We start from the raw sequence: 26668 nt of genomic DNA, 5'->3' as shown, positions 1-26668 counted from the left end.
GTCATAAAGTTTTTAATTATAAAAATATTTTAAAAAGTAAGCATATCCTATCATTTTGTTTATAGAGTTTATTTTAGAAATGTGGAGAATTTTAAACAACTAATCTATGAAGGATAATATTCTCTTTCAGAAGTGTAAAACTATTCTAACCTGGATGGTCAAGAAACAAATTGAAAGCCTTTTCTGCAATAGAGTAATTTAAAACCTATTTAAGAAAGAGAATGACCAATCCAGGTAGACAAGACTTGAGTTTATTTATACCATTCATATCTCCCTTCTTCAAAGGACATTTACAAACTTGATTTAAAAAATAAAAGAACTTCTGAATGACAATGTTCACGTTTTAATTTCAATATTACAAGTATGTTCTTTTGTGATAAATTATCAGTTGAAAATGTTCCAGTGAAATCTAGTATCAATTAACTTAACACTTCATATAAGAAATAATAAAACATTTATTTTCAAGTCTTACATATATTACTTAAAATAGATACAAAGTTCAATTTGTTATTTTTAGATTTTACTGCTATTTCAAGCTACCTGAAAGAAAATGCCTTAGTGGAAAAAATATTTTTATTTTTTTTAATAAGTATGACTTTTAGTACAAGCACTATTAGTAACAGTTCACCCTTATGTTATTAGCAATTAGGTAGGTCAAATAATGTATGATATTATCTTGAAAGAAAAGAAATAATATTTGTTGGACAGGTGCAAGTAAAATAATATTTGAAGACTATATGCAACTTAGCATCAAATTCTAGAAGTCGATTGATTAAAATATAACATTTAACAAGTTCATAAATAACTGCTTAGTTTCCATCTTTTAATATTAACCTGAATAGCTGAAGCACACTGAAAACAATGAGATGAGATAACGTAGTTAAAGAAATTGTACATGTGACTGATTGATTGCTTGATGTAGGCATCAATCTGTTAAAATAGCTTCTCATACACGTTTTCCTGTCCAAAAATATAAACTTGCTTGTTTTCCATATATACAAGTATCCTGTGAGATCCTGGATTCTGAAAAGAAAACGGTTGAGGTATAGCACTGAATAAAGCATCAAAATGCATGATGTTTTTGGCTGAAATTCAGCAAAGTTACGGTCAGAAGAGAAGAGTTGCTCGGTATGTGCTTCCAAAAGTCTTCCAGGTTTTGCCCTCTGAGAAATTTGTTGGCGACATCAAATAACTGAACTCTTCAACATCAATATATACAAAGGCATTTTATTATTCATCAAAGGAAGGGAATTAGAGCCACCAGAAATTACAGTTTTATTTTTTCATAATACATATATTTATTGCCATCATATTTCTGCAATTGTCATAAAATTAGAGTCAGATGGAATTCAGAGACACGTGCAAGTTTTGGAAATGGACACATAGATAACAGTATAGAACTGTACATAAAATTACAATTTATTAAACACATTGTTTTAGCACATCCTTGATGGATGGGAATGAGCACCATATCTTTTATGAATATATATTTTTCTCTCTTTTTTTTTTTTTTTCTACAGCACCAAAGAAATCCAAATAGGAAAAGGAGAGATGAAAATTGGGATTCAAGAATAAGGCCTGTTTCCATCTCAGCCACACTATCTTATATTTTTATGATTTTCAAAGTTTTGTCATGTGGTTCTGTGCCCACAAGGGCATCAGTATTTCCTAATTGGTACATACATATGTAGCAAGTTATTTTCTATACCATTCTTATTCAAAACTTGCATGTGGCATAAAATGGGTTGGTGGTACCAAGGTATATTTTCTGTTGATTTCATATGTTCTTTGTCCTAATCTTAGCCAAGAAAACAAACAGGACCAACTTCAAATCCAAACTTCTGATTCTGATCACCAAAGTCATTGATCATTACATCAACGATAGGTACTTGATCAATTTTCGGTGTATTGATTTCAATCACAGTCTTTTCATAGCCTTTTCTGGACTGTAAAGTTAAGAAGAAATAAAAAGTTATACAATCATTGCATACTTCTAACATACATTATTTTTTTCTTAAGCCTCTGAGTAGAGGTAAGAAGGTAAGAAAGAAGAGAATGGAAAACAAATTTGCCATTATCTTTGTAGTAATTCACTCTTCTTGTTATCACTGATGTCATATGTAGTTTTAAATTCTGAATGTTGACCGTATTTAGTATTTAGCTGCACATATTCAAAATGTTACTCTAATATATTGCACAGCTTCAGAGAATCTTACTGAATTGATATATACATTTTAATATGAGAAAACTGATATTGGTACTGGGTCATATCTTTGCATAAATAATATATCCTTACCATTGTTACAATAATTAAGATATATATATAAATATATATATGTATACACACACATATAAGCAAATTTTCTAAGAAAAATTTGAATACAGTGTAGGAATTATAATACAAGAAGCCCAAGTCAAAGTATTTCTGTTGCTATGTATAAATTTTATGAATAATTATCAGTACATTATATTGGGAAATCTAAATCACTTGCTCCTTTCAATATACAGTATGTTCTCTTCTTTGGTCTATGTGTAAGCTACTTACTTTGTTTATTTGTAATTGTGGCTTTTCAGTAATCAGCTAGGAAAACAAATATTTAAGGATGCTCTCTTGGTCATTTGCTGTTATGAAATTACCATATGTGTGAGAAAGACAGTTGCAGAGGATTAAAATAACAAAATGACTGTATCTGTTTAAGCTCTTGTAACATAATACCAATCCGCAAACCTCTATAAGCAAAATACAAGATAAGAATTATCTATGGTATGAATGGTATAATGATGATTCCTTTAACTGTCATTTTAGAATCATGAATTAAGGAGGCAAATGAAATAAGGCTCTTGATCTTTTTCATTCCACGAATAACTAGCTGTAATAGTATTTAAATATCAGGAATAATTCCATAAAAATAACATATGACCCAAGATTACCTTCTGCTATGGCTTTAAAAGTGTGTCTATATGTATGTTTCAGTTTCTGTATCTGTGTGTGTGTTTGTGTGTGAGTACTAGTGGTTTCTAATATACTGTACTTTAATATCGGAGAAGGCAATGGCTTCAGTACTGGCTTCACTCCAGTACTCTTGCCTGGAAAATCCCATGGACGGAGGAGCCTGGTAGACTGCAGTCCATGGGGTTGCTAGGAGTCGGACACGACTGTGTAACTTTCAAGTAGACAACCTGAGCGACTTCACTTTCACTTTTCACTTTCATGCATTGGAGAAGGCAATGGTACTCCACTCCAATACTCTTGCCTGGAAAATCCCATGGACGGAGGAGCCTGGTAGACTGCAGTCCATGGGGTTGCTAGGAGTCGGACACGACTGTGTAACTTTCAAGTAGACAACCTGAGCGACTTCACTTTCACTTTTCACTTTCATGCATTGGAGAAGGCAATGGTACCCCACTCCAATACTCTTGCCTGGAAAATCCCATGGATGGAGGAGCCTGGTAGGCTGCAGTCCATGGGGTCACTAAGAGTCAGACATGACTGAGTGACTTCACTTTGACTTTTCACTTTCATGCATTGGAGAAGGAAATGGCAACCCACTCCAGCGTTCTTGCCTAGAGAATCCCAGGGATGGGGGAGCCTGGTGGGCTGCCGTCTCTGGGATCACACAGAGTCGGACACGACTGAAGCAACTCAGCAGCAGTAGCAGCAGCAGCACTTTAATATGTCAGTGTTAAGCATCAAGGCTTAATGACAATTGACATCCCCTTCACGAGAGAAATCTGACTTAGGGCTAAAGTGGAATGGCTATACATTGCCTCTCATCTCTGTGAAAGAAGGCCACAGGGACTATACTCACCGCACAGCCATCAAATAGGGCTTTGATGTAAGGGTTGTTGTCATAGGACATCTCTTCATCATTTGATCCCAAGAACCGAAGTGCTTTGTCATAGCTTCCTGATGACACATCATACCAGGCCACTGACTGATGACAGTAATAGGTGAAATTTTGCCGAGCAGAGGCAGTCAGCAGTTTCAGAAATGTCATTTGCACCATATTAATGGAATTGCCTTCGATATCTAAATATGAAAGCTGGAAATAAGAGAATAAAGAGACACATAAAGACTCTTTTCTATTATAAAGAATAAAATCACTGTCAACAGTGAATTGAGATCCCAGAAGCATGTGGATGTATCAACAGACCTATTTCTTACTTAATGAAAGAAGGTATGCACTGAGAGTCAGAAGACCCAGATATAGGAATTTATGAAATGAAGAGGGGTTTTCACCTTAGCTACTATCAACAATACTTATCTTGGAAAAAAAAAATCATTTTACCTCTACACTTCATTTTCCTAGTCAGTCAGTAAATACCACAAAAAAATGTAATTGTTTTATTTGTTTCCAAGAATTATTTCATTATACTCCTGTACCTTTTTGATATAGTCCAGGGAATTCTCCAGGCCAGAAAACTGGAGTGGGTAGCCTGTCCCTTCTCCAGTGGATCTTCCTGACCCAGGAATCGACCCAGGGTCTCCTGCATTGCAGGTGGATTTTTTTACCAACTGAGCTATCAAGGAAGCCCTTTTGAATAATAGAGTGGTAAAACAGTGAAAATGAAAATCAAGGAATCTCAGTGAAATGCAAAGACAGACTATTTTTATGTTTGTTTTCCCCTATTTTCCTAGTGTATCTGTTTGATTCAAAATTTTCGACACATTCCTGCATTTTTCATTTTGGGGCCACAGTCTTCCAAGAGGTTTTTGGTCTTCTAATTTTCACCACAGACCTCCTGTTTGTCTGTTCTTAGTTGATGTAATTATATTCATCTTTGTATCATCAGCACCAAGCATATTGCCTGAGACATGCAAGTAAATATTTGTTATCAGGAAATACTTAATTTGTGTTTTGAGAAGGAACACAGTCCTAATTTCAAATTATTAAAAACTGTCTCTCTTGTCAAGCTTGTAATTTGTTTTACTGGGTGTAAATAAACTATCTGGGATTAGCTGAGACATATAAACTTATATTTTAAAAATTAAGTAAGAAATTTGCCCAGGTTATAGATTAATTCAATATAAAGGCAGTTATCTGTGACTTTCCTTCTTATTGGGCTTCCCTGATAGCTCAGTTGGTAAAGAATCTGCCTGCAATGCAGGAGATCCTGGTTTGATTCCTGGGTCAGGAAGATCTGCTGGAGAAGGGAAATGCTACCCACTCCAGTATTCTGGACTGGAGAATTCCATGGACAACTGTCCACAAGCAACTTTTGCTTCACTTTTCCTCCTTATTATTGATTTACTTAATTCTTTCTGATTAACAGTTCAGATGATGAGAATACCTGAGAGGTTAGAGAAAAAACTGGGAAATCCACTCTAAGGAAAACAAAACAGCAAAAAATAAAACTACACCCAGAGAGCTCTATTTGTGTATGTATTTTTATCTCACACGAAGATAAAACTGTAACATGGATATTTAATATGTAACTTGAAAACTGAACTAGAGATTTATAATGTGGAGAATATTAGTAATATGTGTAGATTTTTAGAGGATAACGATTGTATAAATAGTCATAAATGGAAAATCATAATTTTTTTAAAGAACATTGAAAATTTGAATAATTATCTGAATAAATGAGAAACTTTCATTAGAATACATTATAATTAACATTTCAAAAACAAATATATCTTAAACAGCTTTTAAATGCAAATTTAGTTTTGGCATGCAATGTTAAAATATCTCTAGAAAATGACTAACCACGAACTGGTAATTCTATGGAAATATCTAAGTAAACATGTGCTGTAATCCATATAAAAGGTCAGTCAGTCAGCTCACTTTATTTCCAGATGTAACTATTGGAAAAAACATTTCACATTCCAAAAATTCTTATTGCAATTGAAAACAAAGAATAAATTAGATTTCAAGTATAAAGGAAATGAAATAGTCAGAGATCCTTCCTAAATAGATATTATATTCTCTATAACTCATATTTCTAATATAGTCCATTTTTATGCTATCTCAAGTACTTAGTGAAATGTATACTTTATTTGATTTTATTATTTTAATAAATTTAATATATTTCCATTTATTTTGGTAAAAATTTTAGACGTCTCTCTAAAAATCCCAAAATTGGTCTAAGAGATTTAGATAAAGCAAACTAGAGAGTACATGGAATCCTGCTTTGTATGATTTAGACTTTCACAGTAAGGGGCTAGAGATTATATAATTTGAACTTGAGTTATGATGTTTAAGATACACCATGCATGCTAAGGTAATAACATACCAGTTTTCCTCTCTTAAATTCACTAAACCAGCTTCCTGGTTTCTCCTTTGGCCATGATGAAATTCTTACCTGTTGCAAAGAAAAGAAAAGTTAGAAAGCAGGTTAAAATTATAAACAATATTGTTTATATATTTATCATTTATTTTCAGTAATACTGTGATGCTGAAGAGTTTTTAAAATGGTTTACCTGGATAATACAAAACAGGATAAAGAGCAAAATTTCAGATAGATCTGTGAATTCCCATTTAGTGAATTTTGAGCCAATTTTTTTTCCTGTTTTCTTTAATTGCTACAAAATAAGGGAGGTGGAAAATAACCTGGTAAAGGCATACCAAGTGTTGGCTATAGGAGATGTGGGCAGAACTCTTAGGCAACTCCTTGCAAAAGAAACCCTCACAATGCCAGTTGGAATCTGCCATCAAGGCAGATAGAAACCTTTAGTAGTTCATAACCAAGGGAGGCATCCTGAAGCATCCAGTTAGTAACTGAGGACTGGATGCTATGGAGAAGTCAAGATTAAGCTTGGCAGGAAGCAAGCCTAGTCATTCCCTGCTGGGGAAAATGATTAGAAACTTTTATAAATGTTATTATTTAGCTTTGCAAAGATCAGCAAGATATAGAGGTATTTAAGGCATCACTCGGAGAAGGCAATGGCATCCCACTCCAGTACTCTTGCCTTGAAAATCCCATGGATGGAGGAGCCTGGTGGCAGTCCATGGGGTCTCTAAGAGTCAGACAGGACTGAGCGACTTCACTTTCACTTTTCACTTTCATGCATTGTAGAAGGAAATGGCAACCCACTCCAGTGTTCTTGCCTGGAGAATCCCAGGGACTGGGGAGCCTGGTGGGCTGCCGTCTATGGGGTCACACAGAGTCGGACACAACTGAAGCAACTTAGCAGCAGCAGCAGCAGCAGCAAGGCCTCACTAGAGGGAATTTGAGTAATCCTGTAAGGGGAGGCATTTCCATTTTCCCACATTTCTCTGTGGACTAGAGGAGTTTATTATGCTTCCCCACATGCAAAATGTGGTTGGGAAACAGAAGTTGCTTTGTTTCCTGCTCCTACTATCCATCATTCACTTACAAACTAAATGTCTCTCCTAAAGAGAGTAGTCACAAAGCTACTTATTTTCTTATAAACCTGTGGTTACCAAAGGGGGAAACGTGGAGTGGAGTGGGATAAATCAGGAGCTTGGGGTGAACACACACACTACTATACATAAAACAGATAATCAACAAGGACCTACTGTATAGCACAGGGAAATCTACCCAGTATTCTGTGATAACCTATATGAGAAAAGAATCTAAAAAAGAATGAATATATGTGTATATGTATGTGTATATATATATAATATATATAACTGAATCACTTTGCTGTACACCTGGAACAAACACAATCTTGTAGATCAATTATACTCCTATAAAATTAAAATATTTTTTAAAAGTTGCTTGTTTTATCTCAAGGAGATTCTGTGCCTCTGCATGCCAACTCCACTTACTAACAAGAATATGATTTATTAAAAGTATACAGATAAAATCAAAATGTCCCATCTATAAAATGTTTGGAGAAGGTAATTATGTTAGTGAAAAATCTTATATTAATAATTTGCCTATAGCTTCCCTGGTGGCTCAGACAGTAAAGCGTCTGCCTACAACGCAGGAGACCCGGGTTCAATCCCTGGGTCAGGAAGATCCTCTGGAGAAGGAGATGGCAACCCACTCCAGTACTCTTGCCTGGAAAATCCCATGGACGGAGGAGCCTGGTAGGCTACAGTCTGCTGCTGCTGCTAAATCCCTTCAGTTGTGTCCGACTCTGTGCAACCCCATAGACAGCAGCCCACCAGGCTCCCCCGTCCCTGGGATTCTCCAGGCAAGAACACTGGAGTGGGTTGCTACTTCCTTCTCCAATGCATGAAAGAGAAAAGTGAAAGTGAAGTCGCTCAGTCGTGTCCGACTCTTCACGACCCCATGGACTGCAGCCTACCAGGCTCCTCCACCCACTGGATTTTCTAGGCAAGAGTACTGGAGTGGGGTGCCATTGCAGTCTATGGGGTCGCAAAGAGTCAGACATGACTGAGCGACTTCACTTTCACTTTCACTTTAAAGATAGAACTCACATATACTGATACTGCTTGGTGAAAATCAAGGAATATGTTTGAAGAGACTATCTGAAAGTACAGAGAATACTCTTATGTTAAAGATTCGTTCTTGTGTATTTTGTGTATTTTGAGCGTAAAATACAGCTGTGAGTTCTATCACATGGTAATTGGAAAGAATACCACTATGCATATACTAAAATCTGATAATCAGCTGTGCTGTGTCATGGAAAGTCATAGAATTTTAGAGAGCAAGCAGGTGCATAAAGAGTACATCTGGCTAAAAAATAAAAAGTATTTGTTAACTACATGTCTCACTTTGGTGCCTTATTCATGTTTATGCAAATGAAATGCTCTAATTACCCCTGTAAGAAAAGCAGATAAATGAAAATATGACAATATAATTTTCCTGTTTACTTCAATATTGCAAAAACATGGCATAAACTGTCAACAGTCACCATCAAAACAGATTGGTTACTTACTCCCTCCGATTTTTTGTCTGGATAAATGCAAGTCTCACCACCAGATGTGAAATTACAGTAAACTTTGAAGGAATCTCCTGAGCAACCTTGGTTGGGATCAATCCAATATTCACCTGAAAGCAGAAAAAAAAAAAAGTCATATGCAAATACATTTTGGGCTTTGCTGGTGGCTGATAAAGAATCTACCCACAATGCAGGAGACCTGGGGTCGATCCCTGAGTTGGGAAGATCCCCTGGAGGAGGGCATGGCAACCCACTCCAGTATTCTTGCCTGGAGAATCCCCATGGACAGTGGAGGCTGGTGGGCTACAGTCCATGGAGTTGCAAAGAGTCAGACACAACTGAGAAACTAAGCACAGCACAAGCACAAATACATTTATATAAAAAATTGAATACATTATAGGGCCAATTTTATTGGAGAAATAAGGAAAAATGAATAATAATTTATTTTTCTACATGGATCACTTTTATGCTTTTGGTCACATTGGGGTATATGTTTGAAGAAAGAATGACCTATTGTTTTGTCTGCCTGGAGCTTTGCGAATGTCCCCATCTTCCTGGAACATCCTTTTTTTTATTCTTAGCATGCCTATTACTTTTGGGTTTCAGCTTAAATGACTCCTCCTCAAATATCAATACCCTATTGATTTACATATAATAAATTGCAAGTACATTGGGTGGAGATATACTTGACCCTAAATCCTATATGTTTTATTTACTACTTAAGTGAAATCCCATGGACTGAGAAGCCTGGCAGGCTACAGGCCATGGGGTTGCAAAAGAGTTGGACATGACTTAGCAACTAAAACAGCAATAACCTGACTATAATGATCATTATATTTTTCCTTGATTTATTTATCTGTATTGATGGAGGTGAGAGTATCTACTTAGCTTCAAGGATCATTCTTTTGCATTACTGTATAACAAAAACTTCATTAAGTAAATGTACTCCCTCTTTAAATGGGCTCCAAATAAGTCTATTTTATATATTTAAATACAGTTTGCTATTAATTATATTATTTAAATGGTACAGAACTAATTTTATCATGTAAATGACCATGACCATTAATTTGGTGTTAGGTGAGTAATGATGTTAAGTAGTGGGACTAACAAAAAGTTATTCTTTAAGTAATTGACAATGGGGTTATTTGAGAATAATTGGGGAGATAGACTTGGTAGATATGTGATGACTACTTCTCTCCTAACATTCTTCATGCTGCCATTTCATTTCAAATCCTGATTTGAATTATGTCAATTCACTGATTATGAACTTTAAACAATGTAAAAGCTCAAACTGCTTGGCTTAGTATTGGAACTCCTGAAAATTTAATATCAGTTTGCTTTTTAAAATAAATTCTTTAACAAAAAAATTATACTTTTTCTGATTACACCATTAATAATTTCACATCTGGAACCAATTAAAATTCTTGGAAGAAAATTACATAAGAAAATAAAAATCATCTTAAAGATTTTACCAACTGGAATAACCACTCTTAATCTTTGATATTTCTTAGGGTTTTAAAGAATATATAATTTTGAATTATCTGGTAAGCATTATTTTTATCTCTTCTTAGTTAACATTGTTACTAGATAGTCTTTCAAATGACATATATTTAAATTACTAAGATGCTTTTTTTGGCTTTTTACCATTTCAGCTTGCAAGAGATTTCATAGGAACTCTCTGATTTTAGATAGCAGGGGAAATCTGTATCTGTCATACTATGCCATTATAAAACTCAAGGTTTACCTGTTGCCATCATTAGACAATAATAGCCCAAAGGAATTGTTCTTTCTGTTTATCTGTGAGTTTCTGCATGAATAACAGTGTCTGACACCAATAAGTAAATAAATAAATATTTAATTGTAATTAATTAACACAAATAATTAATAAAGTTAGCTAATATACAGAAACCACCAGAAACTGTAGTCCACAGTGAGCTTTCTATCCCCCAAATTTACAAAAGTGTCTTGAGCATCAAGTTCTAGTTAATCATGTGTTGTTTTATGTTGTCAGTAAATGCTTATTTTTTACATTTGATATTCATTCACATATGTATGATTACCTTAGCTAGATCAGAAATGTGGGTCATTCTTTTTATAAATCACTAAATTAATATGAAACTAAACAATATATATTTCAAATAAAAATAAATGTAAAGATTTTTGATAGCAGTTTGTAAAGAATCCTTAATAATTATCTGTGTCTCTTTTTAACAAATTGTGCTTAAGATAGGAGACTTTTAAGACATTTTTGTAGTAAGGAATGTCTGTTCTTGAATTGCATGAAACTTTTCTGTCTATGCTGAGTTATTTAGATCTCAGTTACAACATTCATTATATGATCAATAGTGAAAAATAATGTTGTCACACAGAGTAAATAGAATGACAAAGTATTTCCACTTAAAGTGGGAGATTTAAAATCAGATACAGATCTGCCCATTTTTGGTTTAGTTTAGGATAATATGAGTTATTCATTTAAAATACCTGGTACTGTTAGCTTCTCAGAACAGGTATATAAGAGTTTTGTCAACTAATTTTGTTGTTTAGTTGCTCAGTCATCATCTAACTCTCTTGTAACCTCATGGACTATAGCCTGTAGCCAGGCTCCTCTGTTCCTGGTGCAGAGGAGCTCCAAGGCAAGAATACTGGAGTGGGTAGGTATAGGAAATTATCTTGATATTATTACAAACAAATAATTCACAGTTGTTATTCATGGATCAATGAAATACATTTTTGCCTCAAACTATCCTATTTCTTAAATACTCTTTTCACCAAATCATTGCTAAACTGATAGGTCACATGATTCAGTTATGCTACTTAATCCTGAGTGTTATATAAGTTAGGACATAGTATATAAATATGTAGTAATATGCACACATCATACCCATTCTATGATAGTAATTACATACCAAAATACATTTGTGTTATCTTGATGTTGTTATTTTTTAGTCGCTAGGTCATGTCTGACTCTTCTGCAACCCCAGAAGACTGTTGCCCGCTAGGCTCCTCTCTCTGTAAGATTTCCCAGGCAAGAATACTGGAATAGGTTGTCATTTCCTTCTTCAGGGGATCTTCCCGACCTAGGCTTCAAACCTGCATCTCCCGCATTGGCAGGGGGAGTCACCAGGAAAGCCCTTGTTATCTATAACCATCTAAAATTGATCTTGTCATAATTTAATAAAACCTTATTTAACAAGACAAAGATTTTCCAAAGTAGATCTAGAATTACAGTGTAAATGGCTTTTTTTTTTTTTTTTTTTGTCTACAGGATTGGAATTAATCATTCACTCTCATTTTATTTAGAGTCTATATTAAATATTTAACTAGAATTAATGAGCTGACAGTGCATCTCAGTAACTTAGAAGCTCAGAACATTCACTTGGTCATGTATTATTAACATACCATCTGGGAAGTCAGGGTGGCTGAGTTGCAGATCTTTGCAAGTTCGGGCTGGATTGGTCTGTGTCCCCATTGGAAACTTCATATGCTCGATGTCTTGTTTCAAGGAATTGAGGGAACCAAATATTTCCTCCATTCCATCATTGTAATCCAGAATATTATCACCTGCATCTGCTTGCATGCTTTCAGCATGTCTTCTTGTTTTTTTGGGTGACAAGATTGGTAAAGGCTGTATGACTTCACCTGGTGGACCCTGTAAAAGAGATGATCTGCATGTAACTGCTTCCTAGGGTAAAATATTCTTCAAATATTAATTATTACTGATTATGTTATATCATAAGATATTACAATTTATTTAGCCTTTTAATGTTTTCCCTATTTTTAAAGTTTTCTCTAATTGCTTATATATATTTATCATACATACATATCTTTATATATAAACTTTGTGAATTCTTTAAAAAGAATCTAGTGGAGGTATCAAGGTAGGCACAAAAATCAAATGACTTCTGGGCTTTTTCTATACAAGTAACATAGTACAGATTTGTGTGGAGATATGTTATATATGTTACTTTTCTATTTACTAACTAGTCCTCATTTCCATGTCCTATCCCTGCAACAAGACTTTAGTCTCTAAAGATTAAAAAAACATTTTTAGGTTCTTGTATTATATAATGAGATGTCTATGGTACTTGATAACAATTTATATCACATTTAAAAATACACATTAGCTGGTTCCAAACATTTATAGCTGTATATATAAATAAAGAAGTACAATTAGACTTGAATTTACATATCTATAAGAGTAGAACTACATCAAATAGTTAATCTGTACTTTTATGGACTGAATTCTATCCCATAAAAATCCATGTGGAGAATTTCAAAGCCACAGTAACTCAGAGGAAGATCTCATTTAGAAATGGGGTGGCTGTATATATAATTATTAAAGTGAACATGAGGGCATTAGGGTAGTTCTGATTCCGATATGACTGGTATCATTCTAAAATGAGAAAATCTGGCACAGAGACATGCATAGTCAGAAGACCATGTGAAGAGACACAAGAAGACAGCTGTCTACAACCAAAGGAGAGAAGTCTCCACAGGATCTTTCCCAGCCACATCACCTCAGAAAGAAACAAGTTTCTGACACTCTGGTCTAGGACTTCTGCCTTCTAAATTTGTCAGACAAAACATTTCTGTCCTTTGAACCATCTAGTTTTTGATTCTTTGTTACTGTCATTGCAGCAAATTAGTACTCATATAGCTTAGAAACAAGTTCAAGAAGAAAGTCTCAAATTTTGTCACATGGATCTAACACAGTAGTTGTGTGAACCCTGGTAAATGTCAGATCTAATAAGTAGCAGCTATTATTATCTGGCGGAGAAGGCAATAGCACCCCACTCCAGTCCTCTTGCCTAGAAAATCCCATGGACAGAGGAGCCTGGTAGGCTGCAGTCCATGGGGTCGCTAAGAGTCAGACACGACTGAGTGACTTCACTTTCACTTTTCACTTTCATGCATTGGAGAAGGAAGTGGCAACCCACTCCAGTGTTCTTGCCTGGAGAATTCCAGGGACGGGAAGCCTGGTGGGCTGCCGTCTAAGGCAATGGCATCCCACTCCAGTACTCTTGCCTGGAAAATCCCATGGACTGAGGAGCCTGGTGGGTTGCAGTCCATGGGGTCGCTAAGAGTTGGACACGACTGAGCGACTTCTCTTTCACTTTTCACTTTCATGCACTGGAGAGGGAAATGGCAACCAACTCCAGTGTTCTTGCCTGGAGAATCCCAGGGACAGTGGAGCCTGGGGGGCTGCCGTCTATGGGGTCACACAGAGTTGGACATGACTGAAGTGACTTAGCAGCAGCAGCAGAAGCTATTATTATCATTATATGCAGTAGGAAAAAAAAATGCCAAGTATCTGAACTTTTTATTCCTAGTTAGGTATTAATATATCTTTGTGGCATACAAGCAGTTGCTTTCATGAAAATGTGATATAAAAATATATGATTTTCTTGAAAAATAAAGCAAGATATTATAATATATAGTTATAGTATCTGTGTATTCAAAGAGTGAAGCCAATTTGCAGGCAGACACTTTATTATCTGAGCTACTAGGGAAGCCCAATTAAAAGACATGTGTTGGCATGCAGACCTAAGTACTTATTTAAGGTAGTTGCTATTTCCTAGAAAATCAGTACTTTGACAGAATGTGTTTTTTCATTCTTATAAATTCAGAGAAATCACTGGCTGTCTCAAGATGCTAATTGCCAAAATATTACTCTTGTTACTATGCACTTACTGGAGGCCCAGGAGGCCCTGGAAGACCACTGTCACCCTTCTGGCCAGCAGGTCCCTATTAGAAAGAATAAGCAACAAAATAAATGGAGACCAAAACATTTGAGTAGGCATCACTGAAAAATTTAAATGCTAAAGGGAAAGGTACTTACCGTAGAGCCTTTAGTGCCCTTTGGACCTTGAGGACCCTAAAAAAGCAAAAGCGAAAGCAGACATAAAAATCTAGAGAATCTATGTCTCTTTGATTTATTTATAAGTTAACCTGGTAAAATTCTCTGTCTTGTACTTACTGGTAAGCCCGGAGGACCAGGTGGACCAATGGGACCGGCAGGACCTGGAATTCCCTACAGAGAAGTTTCATACAAATTAGAGTTTTTCTCAGTGATTCCATTTTTATACATTACATAACAACACAAACTGCAAAATTTAGACAGTGCAGAAATACAGAAGAATGGCTTAAATTTTTCTATTTTAAATCTAGGAAATAACTTTTGCAAGATAATCTGTATTTTTTTTCCATTTTGCTGCAATATGTCTCTCTCTATATATCTTTATGGTCCTGCAGCATTGAGAATGATTTGTATGTGTTGAGGATTCAATGAACGTTTGTGTAATTGACTACTGAAGTATAATTTTTATGGTTTCCAATATTCATAATTTTTATTTATTTACTCTAAAGTTGAATAAATTTTGTTTTGAAAACATCATTGACTTAAGGAGATTAGACCCCCTAAATCACTTTGTTGGTCATGTTTAAAGGAATGTGCGCAGGAGTGTGGGTGTATTGACTGTAGGATTGGAAAGGAGTAGGAAATCAGTCATATCTTTACTCACTCCATCTCCCTTTGCTCCTGGAGATCCTTGAGTTCCAGGGAGTCCTCTGTCACCCTTTTCACCTTGTTCTCCTGGAGGACCAATTAGGCCAATTAAACCAGGATGTCCCTTTGAAAGGCAAAGAAATTTTAATGATGTATAAATTGCAACCATGTATTAAGTTTCTGCAACCATGTATTAAGTTAGTCATAAAATAACTGCAAGTTAAATACATGAAATATAAGAATAAAAAATACATTAAAAATTTAACCCTTTCTGAATAAAATATAGGATTAAGACCCTTTTCTCCTCACCTAATAGGATCATTTACTGATTGTATTATATGAGACTTTCATTAAGGGTTAGGAATATATATTATTGAACAAAATGCTTTCTGAAAGCATCACCTTCAGTGTTGTGTTTACTTAAAGCGAATTCCTTTAACTAAAAGGCCAATAATGACCAAATTTAATATTGGTGAAATAAACAACAGAAAATTCTTTGGTTTAATAAGCACTGGATAATGTATATGTATGGCCAAGTCCTTTCTGTTCACCTGAAACTAGAACAACATTGCTAATTGGCTATAATCCAAGACAATGTTTTTGGTGCTTAAAAAATTAAAAAAAAATAAAATGAGTTCTACTCTTCAGAGATTTTTCAGTACCCAAGAAATATTTACAAACAAAAATAATTCAAAAATATTAATGTCACTCTAAAAATGTTTTATTTTCTTTATTTGATGCAACAGAGCACATATATCTTTAAAATTACCATCTGAAGGACAGTCTAGTTTAAAATTTTTATTTTCATGTTTAAAAACATGAAAAAATGGGCACTTTGTTATTCTGTTTATTTTCTGAATAGTTATTTTAGTATAACCATATGCTTTCTCCATATGGTTCCTACAAAGGAACATTGACTAATATAACACTGAGTTCTGCTACATTTTTCATCATTATTTTCTCTTTTCTGAATTCCTCTTGGAAGCTAAGGATTGACAGCATTTTCCTTGGTTAGAATGACAAAGCAATTCCTTGAAATTTCCTTTTGAGTGATTTTAATGTGCATAATTGTAGCCTCTGCAATTAGGATATCAACAGTGTAATAATACATTATTTTATTCTCACCTTTTCACCCTTGGAGCCAGGGTCACCTTTGAGACCGGGTAAGCCAGGAGGTCCCTAAATAATGAGAAATAACAAACATACATAGAGTATGCGCAAATTAGAGAATCATATTATTTTCCGAGGAAAACAAAAACAGGAAAAGCTGGTTTTAATAATATGATAAGGTTCAAGATAACTAATGATAACAAGCATTTACTTTTTAGGATTATAAATTATTTTGTGCACTAAAACTCCATGGTTTAATATATAACCATAATAATAAAACATAGTATTGGTAAGTTTGTTTAAATAAATATGAAGTTAAAAATAGCACATGATTTAAAAGAAAAGAAGCATTTTTAATTAATTTTAGAAAAGAAGTTTCCAGATTTTACATTCATTTAATGAAGTATTTTAGTGCTAAACTCAAATTTAAAGGTTATAATATTGCCAGTAAAATTTAAAGGAAAAGCCTTTAATAAAATGTTTGACAGTCAACTGACCATTGTTAGCCATTTTGCTAAGCAAACTCCCAAGAAAGTATTTTTAGCTATAATTCCCAAATTGAATTTCTAATCTAAATAATCTCTAAATGTAAAAAAAAATTTTTTTCACTTTATTCATATTATACCTATATTTTAATTATTTAATCTTTTTTATAATCCAAGGGTAATCCATTTATCCATTCAAGTTAAATTATATTGTAATGAAAAGTATGGAATTATTTTAGCAATTAACTCTTAGTCCTGGCTTCTACTCACAAAAATATTCATAATGATGTCTTTTAAACAAATTTTTAGATATAAAAAACTAGTGTACTTCAACACAAACTAAGGTTCTTGTTCTGAAATTACAGCAAGTTGAACTATGCAAGCAGATAGTTTACAAGTAGGTGGTGGATGAAAAAAAGGCCAGGATAATACTACACACTTGAGTCACTACTGCTTGCAAAAAATACCGCATCAAGAAACAAAGGCAAAATATAATTTTTTCTCTATGAGTTTGAATTATATAGACTGAATTGAACTATTTGAATTATAATTTCCATAAAGATTTTAACATAGCACTTACAAATCAAATTGTTTTAACTTTGATCAAGCTATATGATTAGTCTTCACTGTAGTATCTTTTGCAAGGCTACCATAAGTATTTTTTCACTCTCTAGACAACTTGAATTTTCAGTGTGAAAGAGCACAGTAAGTCTTAGTCCATCATCTTTACAAATTTAATGTATTAAGGGCCATGGATCTAAATAACGTGATGTAATATAAAAACTATGGGTTGAGAATCCGATAGACTGGATGGAAGCCAGATGCTCTTATCTGCAGTTTAGCTAACCAAAGAGAACTTCAGTTCTCTCATCTGTAAACCAAGGATTATATAATTCCTGTCTCAAGGGGCTACTGTGAAATTGCATAGATAAGCACTCTCCATTCTTTAGTTTCTCAAGTCTTCTCCTCAAACTGAAATCTTGAATATCAGAGAAAGATAAGAAAAATATTAGTATAAATTAGTCCTGTGTAACAACAGTGTTTTGGACTGTTATCAGAAATATTTAAATTTGTTTTGGTGGTGCAGTGGTAAAGAACCCAGTTCCCAATGCAGGAGACACAAGAGACGCATGTTTGATCCTTGGGTTGGTAAGATCACCTGGAGAATGGAATGACACGCTATTCTGGCCTGAAGAATTCCATGGACAGTGGACCCTCTGACTAGAGTCCATGGGGTCACAAAGAGCTGGACATGACTGAGCAGCTAACACACTGCACTACATGAATGAGTCTGAAATTCTGTTAGTATTGATATAAAAGTGAACAATTTCTCTATGTCATTCTATTGACAATAGATAAAATTATCTTTATAGAAATTCCATGCAATTTTAAATGTAAATTTAACCCTAACACTCTTCTTATAAAGAAAAAGTTATTAATCCTCAGATACAGATTTGTTATCAATTCAGTTTAGATTCTCTTTTGTGTAATAAATAATCATGCTATTTTGTTAAAATAATTGTCAAATTCACTTTCAGGAATATTCTAAGGCTAGATTCTAACACTGGACTTTCATCTCATTTGCTAATATTGTATCAGAGTGGATGATCTCAAGGTGTGATCCTCAGACTGCAGCACTATCACCACTTATGAAGGTATTTTGCATGCGTGCATGCTCAGGCATATCGGATTCTGTGATGCCAGGAACTATGGCCTAAGGCTTCTCTGTCCATGGGATTATCCAAATAATCGGTAGGAATACCGAAATGGGTTGCCATGCCCTCTTCCAGGTTGTCTTCCCAACCCAGGGATTGAACCTGCATCTCCTGCACTGCAGACAGATTCTTTACCACTGAGCCATCGGAGAAGCCCTTTGTGAATGTATTAGAGAAGAGGCTTGTCTAGACTAACTGAATCTGAAATTCTGGAGTTAGAAACCAGCAATCTGTTTCATAGGTTTATTATTCATTAAAGTTTGAGAAAAAGGATTCTGTGGCATTAGGTCCCAATCTGTTAAATCAATATGAAAATCAGAATAGCATAAAGAATGTCATTTATGTTAAAAGCATTACTTATTTAGTCCTACTAATTCAATAATTTTAAGATTAAGTAAGTATATTTGCATCAACTTTTTTCTGATCTCATCAGAAAGGCCTGGTAAATTATTGGTTAGGAAATTAATGTTGTCTAATAGCACAATTTTAAAGGAATAATATAAATGAGTAATGAAAATAATGAAATAATTCCTTGAGGTCCTGTGACCATCAGGATAGATGCCAAACATTCTATATGTTAGCACAAAGTGACATAAAAAAGCACAAAAAAATAGTTCTAAGAAATATGTAATTTCATGAAAGAACCATATACCTGAACCAGTAGCCTGAACCCATTTAAAAATATTGGTTAAAATTGACATCTGTCAGTAAAAAGTAAATATATTATTAAATTGCAATACAAAAGCTATTTAAAGAGGCTAGATTTTTTCTATCTTTCTTCTTATTTTACATTTAAGCTCTCTCTGGTAGACAATAAACACAGAAATCTTGCTGTAAGTGAGAGAACTAACAGGGATGTCACTTCATGAACACTGATATTCCAATCACTGCTTCATTCAGCATCTCAGGTCTCCCACTCATTATTCGGGTATTCCTGAGTCCATTCTTTCTTATCTCAGAGCTTTATTTATAAATATATTCTAATAATAACTGTTAGACAACTGTGATAGAGAAAGAAAAAACAGGCCTATGAAAGCACTACATATAGTGAAATATATGGAAATTGAATTATTGTTATTTGTTTCTGATATGCTCTGGACGGTAATCAATCAGCTTTCTCATGACAATCTAATAGTAAAAGCTAGAATGGCAAAAATAAAAGAAACACTACAGATTCTAAATGCTCAGGGTAATGGGAAACATACTAGAAGTTATTTGTGTTTGTAATGCTTTCAAATCATTTCTATAAATACTTTTCATGAAAGAGTTATAGGAAATGAATGTTAATTCTTTTAAGCTAATAATATCATAAAATTTCAAACTATATCTAAGGAGGCGTTTGCCAAGCAAAGTCAGTTTCTTATTTTCATCAGTTGGAAGTAGACATTGGCAAGTTATGATGTGATAGCAGTTATAAAAATCCTCTGAACCTGGAACACATCAAAAATATCAACTCTGCATATAAAAATGTTATTTCAGGTACAGATATTTTCTATTTCCTCTTTAGAATATTGTAAATTGAAAAACCTTATGAAATACATAATTCATAAGTGATAAAGTGAAAAGGAAAACAGGGATGATACATTCTTAGGTGTCTAGAATACACAATCAAATATTTTCCCTTGCCGTATCATGCTATACACAATATTTGCTTTACTATGCATCTCAAAATTCTAGTGCATTAAAATTTAGAGAAAATTCAGATCCTACTCTTTATTTAGAAAGTAGTATTGTAAAATAACATTTAATTTGGTGAAAAGCAAATGTTTTGTGATTTAAACCTGCTTAATCATTATGGAATACTACACATCTCAAACCTGTTTACAGATAAGTTAAATGTAGCATTTAAAAATTTAAAATATAATTCAGTAATCCTACCATTTATTCAGCAATTATGGCTTAAAAAATAACGTTATCAGATATTTTACTTATCAGCACGAAAAAGAATTAATGTATGATAAAGTAAACTTGTAAAAATACTAAATAGTTTTTCAGCTACACTGGAACAAATAGTTCTTAAAATAAAAGATTATGAAACAAAATAAATATTTAAAACTAAAATAGATGCTAATTATATCTTAAAAAAGTAAAATAAAAATTAACATAAAATTATTAAATCATGTTTGACTATACAGCAGAGAGGAGAATATAGCAATAATTACTGTTCTCTAAAGCACTCAATTTTATTACCATTTGATTTTTTCTATTTTCTGAAAAACAAAACAAAAACAACACAACAAAAAAGTTCAACTTCAAAAACTCTCAAATAAATTTCTTTATACAATCTCATCATTGTCTTTAGCTTTCTTTTAGCTTTCACACATACTGTTTATCTACTTTCAGTTCCATATGATGGTTCTGAATATTTAACTGTATATAAAATTCATGCATATGTAGAAGCTTAAATTTTGCCATGAGAAATATCTAATTTTGAAGTAATAAGTAAATATTATACCATATATAAACTCTAGTAGAGCTGATCATATAGAATGGTGAGATACCAGTTATCATTTTATGAATTTTAAAATGTTTGTTCTTTCTTGTATCAGAGCTTTATTTATAAATATATTATAATAATAACTGTGTTAGAGAATTGGGATAATTAAAGAAAAACCAGGCCTATGAAAGAACTACATATAGTGAGGTGTTAGTTACTGTTGAGTCTGACTCTTTGCAACCCCATGGACTGTAACCCACCAGGCTTCTCTGTCCATGGAATTTTCCAGGCAAGAATACTGGAGAGGGTTGCCATTCCCTTCATCAGGGGATGTTCCCAACACAGGGATCGAACCCAGGTCTCCTGCATCACAGGCACATTCTTCATCATTTGAGCCACCCAGGAAGCCCACATACAGTGAGGTAGAAATGAAATGTTTGTTTCACTATAGCCCAAAGAATTTCCAATCCAAATATTAATATAAAGTGGTTAAATTGTTACTTATATAGCAAATGGTCTAAGTTGCTTGAGTTTTTTTTTTTTTTTTAGGAATAGTTTGTTTAATCATCATAAGAACCCCATGGATAAAAATATATTAATATCCCATTTGATTCACTTTAACCTCATAATATCCTATAAGATAGATTCTACTTAAATTCTCATTTTACAGATGAGAAACCTAAAGCTTAAAAAAATTGAATAACTTTCTTAAAATTCATTCAGGTTGAAAGTTGATGAGCTTAACCTCTAATCATGATATGCTACTTCTCACTCAAATCCAAAATTGCCTACTAGAACATGTATTTCTTAGTTGAACTGAAAAGTTCATTAAAGTGTTATACATCCTGAAGATGATTTCTCCACTCATCCTCATCTCCTGAAGACCAAGTAGCATTTTCACCAAAATTCGAACAAACTATTTGATGGTATGAAAACGCTACAACAAATTCGCATTCTAAATACTCTCTGATAAAACAAAAAAAAGCAGCCCGAAAAAGGAATGGCACCCATGTTGCTCAGTTCTGTTGCTTTCCATTTTACTGTGGAAAAGGGTGTGAGTTATTTAGCTAACATTCAGAATTATAAACTTTTGCAAGCTAGAATCAGGTGGTATGTCTGATGGTTTTATTTTTAATATTAGCTGAAGGAAATCTCCAGCTTGATGCTTTTTATTACATCTGGAAAAAGGTCAGAATACTTACTGGAAAATCTGAAATAACCAAAAAAATCTTTGGCAAATTTTAGGGTGGTATTAAGGTGGAGTATTTTTTTCCGAGGCTATGGCTCTGTGCACTTAGGAATTTAGCATATCTAAGAGGAGTGTTCTCTAAATAGTGATGCAGACATGGAACTGATGATCCTATTTTGTCAAGTCCCTGTTTCAAAGCCAGTGGGGTTGGTCATGTGCAGAGTTGATAATCTCCTCAAAATTTGATAGCTTTTATCTATTTATTAAAATAAGTGATCTTTAACTTTTCAAAGCAAGTTAAAAAAATAATCTCCATAACACTAATACCTGGAATGTTAGAGGAAATTTTTGTGATATTTAAAAAAAAAAAAAAAAGGCCAAGTTTTCCTGAATGATTAAGATTGCGGATACTAGTTTCGATGCCTTTCTCGTCACGTACATATATCTGAGGTAGTCGATATACTCATGTGAAGCAGTTTTGTAAAATTTCTATAGATAAACCTGACTATTTAAACTGATATACATTATACTTGAGGGGTTTCCCAGGTGGCTCAGGGGTAAAGAATCCACCTGCCAATGCAGAAGATGTGGGTTTGATCCCTGGGTCGGGAGGATATCCTGGAGGAGGAGATGGCAGCCCACTCCAGTATTCTTGTCTGGGAATCCCACGGACAGAAGAGCCTGGCTGGCTGCAGTCCATGAGGTTGCAGAGTTGAACACAACTGAGCAACTGAGCACATGCAGACATATTATACTTGCTACTACTACTACTAAGTCACTTCAGTCGTGTCCGACTCTGTGCGACCCCATAGATGGCCCCCCACCAGGCTCCCCGCCCCTGGGATTCTCCAAGTGAGAACACTGGAGTAGGCTGCCATTTCCTTCTCCAATGCATGAAAGTGAAAAGAGAAAGTGAAGTCGCTTAGTTGTGTCCAACTCCTAGCGACCCCATGGACTGTAGCCTTCCAGGATCCTCCATCCATGGGATTTTCTAGGCAAGAGTACTGGAGTGGGGTGCCATTGCCTTCTCCAACATTATACTTGAATAGCACTAAATGTCTTGCTTCCTGTTTTAATTAATCCCCTTACATATTACTATTTTTGGACAATGAAGTTCAAATATCTCTACCATGAAATAGAATCTGTTACCTAGCAGGCAATAATTTTAAAGGCAGGTCTTGGATTCTCACTTTCTGCCCCTCTATGAACCATATGCTAGTCAACTAAATGCTTTATTGAATTTTTCAGGTGTGTTGTTTGCATATACAGTTTATGATATTAACCAAGCTTCTGTGTTGTAATAATTGTACCTCTCTTCACTCATGAGGGTTAATGCTTTATCTTTCAGCCCATATGACTCATGAACAGAACAATTTATTTAGTGAAAGAATCACTGTATGCCTGTGCCAATGCTGTTCTTTTAAATGAAGTGCCAGGAAACTAAGTGTAATTGATGCATTTAGGGGAACCGTCCACATTTGGAAAAGAACTGGCTGGGCCATTAGTGGCATTTTATTCAAAACGGATTTTTTTTTCATCCAATGGACATAAGATAGGAAAGATCTTTTGATCAAGGGCATATTTTCCAAGTAAATTATCACTTGGAATTATTTTCCTCTTTTTATTTTGGTCTGAGTAATACACTTCCTTGAATACTCTACAATTTATAAACCAATTTACCAGACAAAATTTTGGGGATTCTAGCTTATAAACAATTTCATTTCTGGAATTCTAACAACAGAAAAATGTGCTACTCACCAAAGGACCAGGTGGCCCATCTTGGCCTGCAGCTCCAGGGAGACCTTGTTCTCCCTGTGGAAGAAGAAACATGACAGATTTTTTAAATTAACAGAAGCAGACATATTATTTTTCTTTAATTTTGGTAATGCAAAAAAGAAAGAAAGCAAACAACACCTATGGATTCCATCACATGGAGAACATCTACAAATATTGTAAGCAATTTTTGAGTCTTTTTACTTGCTGTTTGTATGTCTACATGCACATACACACACACTCACAGATAGATGACTGTGTGTATAAAAAGTCTTATATCTTTGAGATCTTAGGGCTTAGCTTTGTATTCTATCTTTATAATTTAGAATTTCAAAATGTACTCACTAAATAAATGACATACTTAAATATTCTCAGGGGCTCTGGCTTTAATTATTACATACTATTTACCATATATACTAATTTATATAATAATGCTGACATAAATATTTTCATCCTTAATTTTCCTTAGAAATAAGACATTATTTTCAAAATGACAACTATCAGCACAGATGCTCACCACAGGGCCAGGGATGCCCCGAAGACCCTCTGGACCAGGCTTTCCGGCCGGTCCTTGAGGACCAACAGGGCCAGTTTTTCCTGGAGGACCCTCAGCTCCTGCTTCTCCCTGTTAGAAAATAAAATATGTGGATGTATTAATAATGAAGATAGACATTTTATTATTTTATGAAAAGTACTGAAACAGTTGTTGTCCAATATACACATGAGATTTTCAAACATGATACCTATAGTGAATGTTTTACCTTAGCGCCTTTTTCACCTTGTCTTCCCTCTGCCCCTGCAGCTCCAGGAGGACCCTACAAACACAGAATTGCACTTCAAATACATATAGCATATACATATAGCATATAAAAATAGTACAACTGAGATCTTATTTATAAATACCCCAATTTAACTAGTGAGAGTCTAACAAATTGTGATTTTCTATAGCAATTTAGTTTAAGAAACTGAGAAAACTCAAAACCCCTTTGATGTACAAATTTAGAATATTAAGCACAAATGAAGCACAGATTAATACAGATAATCACATCACAATAATGTAAGGAAACAATAAAGATAAAAATTTTAAAGAAAGGTTAATGCTTAGTCACTCTTAGTGTGTTAGATACTGTTATCATTTATTATGTTGCATAGTTAGAAATTAATTGAGGGTTTCAGATTTGACTTCCATCATTATATGTGTTTTAGACTGGGTCCTTTCTTAATCTCAGAAGATCAATATGTTACACATTTTCATAAGATCATTTTCAAATTGGAATAGTACAACATTTAAAATCTTGTTGGTCAACAGATACTGACTTTTTATTCTCTGACATTATAATTTAGTGGCATGGCATAAAAATAGTATGACTTTTACAAACCTTGAATTAGAGAAAACAGAAAAAAAAAAATTCACACTCCATATGTCATCCAGCTGCATGGATTGCTATGGAGAAATGCTAATTATTATATATTTAAAGATTTTCATAATGCTCCTCTATACACACACATACACACACACATAGTTTTCTATCTTTGTGAGGTATTGGTCTACCTATTTCTCTTCAGTTCTTTTTTATTAGCTATGTGACTTTTAACCAATTATTAGTATTTTTGAACTTGATTTCTTTCATCCTAAAATGTTCAGTTCAGTTCAGTTGCTCAGTGGTGGTTGACACTTTGCAACCCCAAGGACTGCAGCACACCAGGCTTCCCTGTCCATCACCAACTCCAGGAGCTTACTCAAACTCATGTCTATAAAGTAGGTGATGCCTAAAATATTATTAATAATAATTCCCTTGTTATAAAATTATTAAAAAATTTAAATGATGCAACACATGAAGAAGTATTTTGTGAACTTCCCAGTAGAGCAGTATCAAATACAGGTATGGAATCTGGTGTTTAAGAACCTAAAGCCTGGGCTCAGACTTCCTAGATTCAAATCATGGCTCTGCCGTCAACTAGCTTTGTGATCTTTGGCCAGTTACTGTGGGTGATTCGGTTTACTGCTCTGCATAATGTGTATTATAATAGCAGCTATCTCCCAGCATCATCATGAGAATTCAATGAGTTGATAAATGTAAAGGGTGTATAACAGTACCTGAGACATAAAAACACTACAAATATTAGTTACTGCTTATTATTACTAAAATGATTGGTTATTGTTATTCTATATAAATTCAATTAGAGTATTTTACCAATATTTTTCACCCTGTTGGCAACTTAAGAATCGAGGAAATAAAACTGACTTTCAAAATACATTTGCAAATATCATTTCAACAGATTATTTATTTCATACTTTTCAGGTTTATAACACCTACAAAATATGAACTCCATTTTTTAAATTACTTGTTTTAACTAGAAAATTGAAAGTCAACTAAAAAGATATTCTATAATATGATCCTGTACTATGTGGTCGGATCTTAAAATTTGACATTCAGATTTCCTTCTTACATTTTATTGGTCATCAGTGAAATATAAAACTTGACATTTCTAAACTTCATAACAAATAGGTAAAAAGGAATCATTTATATTACATAACTTCAATATAATAGTCAAGGTATCAAAGAAAACAAAAATTTTTGAAGCTAGAAATATGCTATAATTCCCACTGTATATAAATTTTGTTCCTATTCATTATT

General features: G+C 34.0%; 1 protein-coding gene across 1 annotated transcript in view; it reads right to left on the bottom strand.

Annotated features, from left to right (window-relative positions):
• Nucleotides 1-243: 243 nt before the first annotated feature.
• Nucleotides 244-26668, bottom strand: part of COL11A1 (collagen, type XI, alpha 1) — a 226752-nt gene continuing 200327 nt past the window's right edge. The window contains exons 55-67 of the mRNA XM_010830962.1: nt 24791-24844; nt 24547-24654; nt 24015-24068; nt 16446-16499; nt 15337-15444; nt 14793-14846; nt 14655-14690; nt 14507-14560; nt 12215-12464; nt 8813-8925; nt 6235-6303; nt 3810-4043; nt 244-1946 (exon numbers count right to left, since the gene is read on the bottom strand). Of these exons, the coding sequence (XP_010829264.1) occupies nt 1800-1946; nt 3810-4043; nt 6235-6303; nt 8813-8925; nt 12215-12464; nt 14507-14560; nt 14655-14690; nt 14793-14846; nt 15337-15444; nt 16446-16499; nt 24015-24068; nt 24547-24654; nt 24791-24844 (1335 nt within the window). The 3' untranslated portion in view covers nt 244-1799. The remainder of the gene's footprint in view (nt 1947-3809; nt 4044-6234; nt 6304-8812; nt 8926-12214; nt 12465-14506; nt 14561-14654; nt 14691-14792; nt 14847-15336; nt 15445-16445; nt 16500-24014; nt 24069-24546; nt 24655-24790; nt 24845-26668) is intronic.

Source organism: Bison bison, unplaced genomic scaffold (genome assembly GCF_000754665.1).
Source record: "Bison bison bison isolate TAMUID 2011002044 unplaced genomic scaffold, Bison_UMD1.0 scf7180017864519, whole genome shotgun sequence".
Taxonomy (NCBI): domain Eukaryota; kingdom Metazoa; phylum Chordata; class Mammalia; order Artiodactyla; family Bovidae; genus Bison; species Bison bison.
The sequence above is the reverse complement of the archived record's forward strand: the minus strand, read 5'-3'. Positions and strand labels throughout refer to the sequence as shown.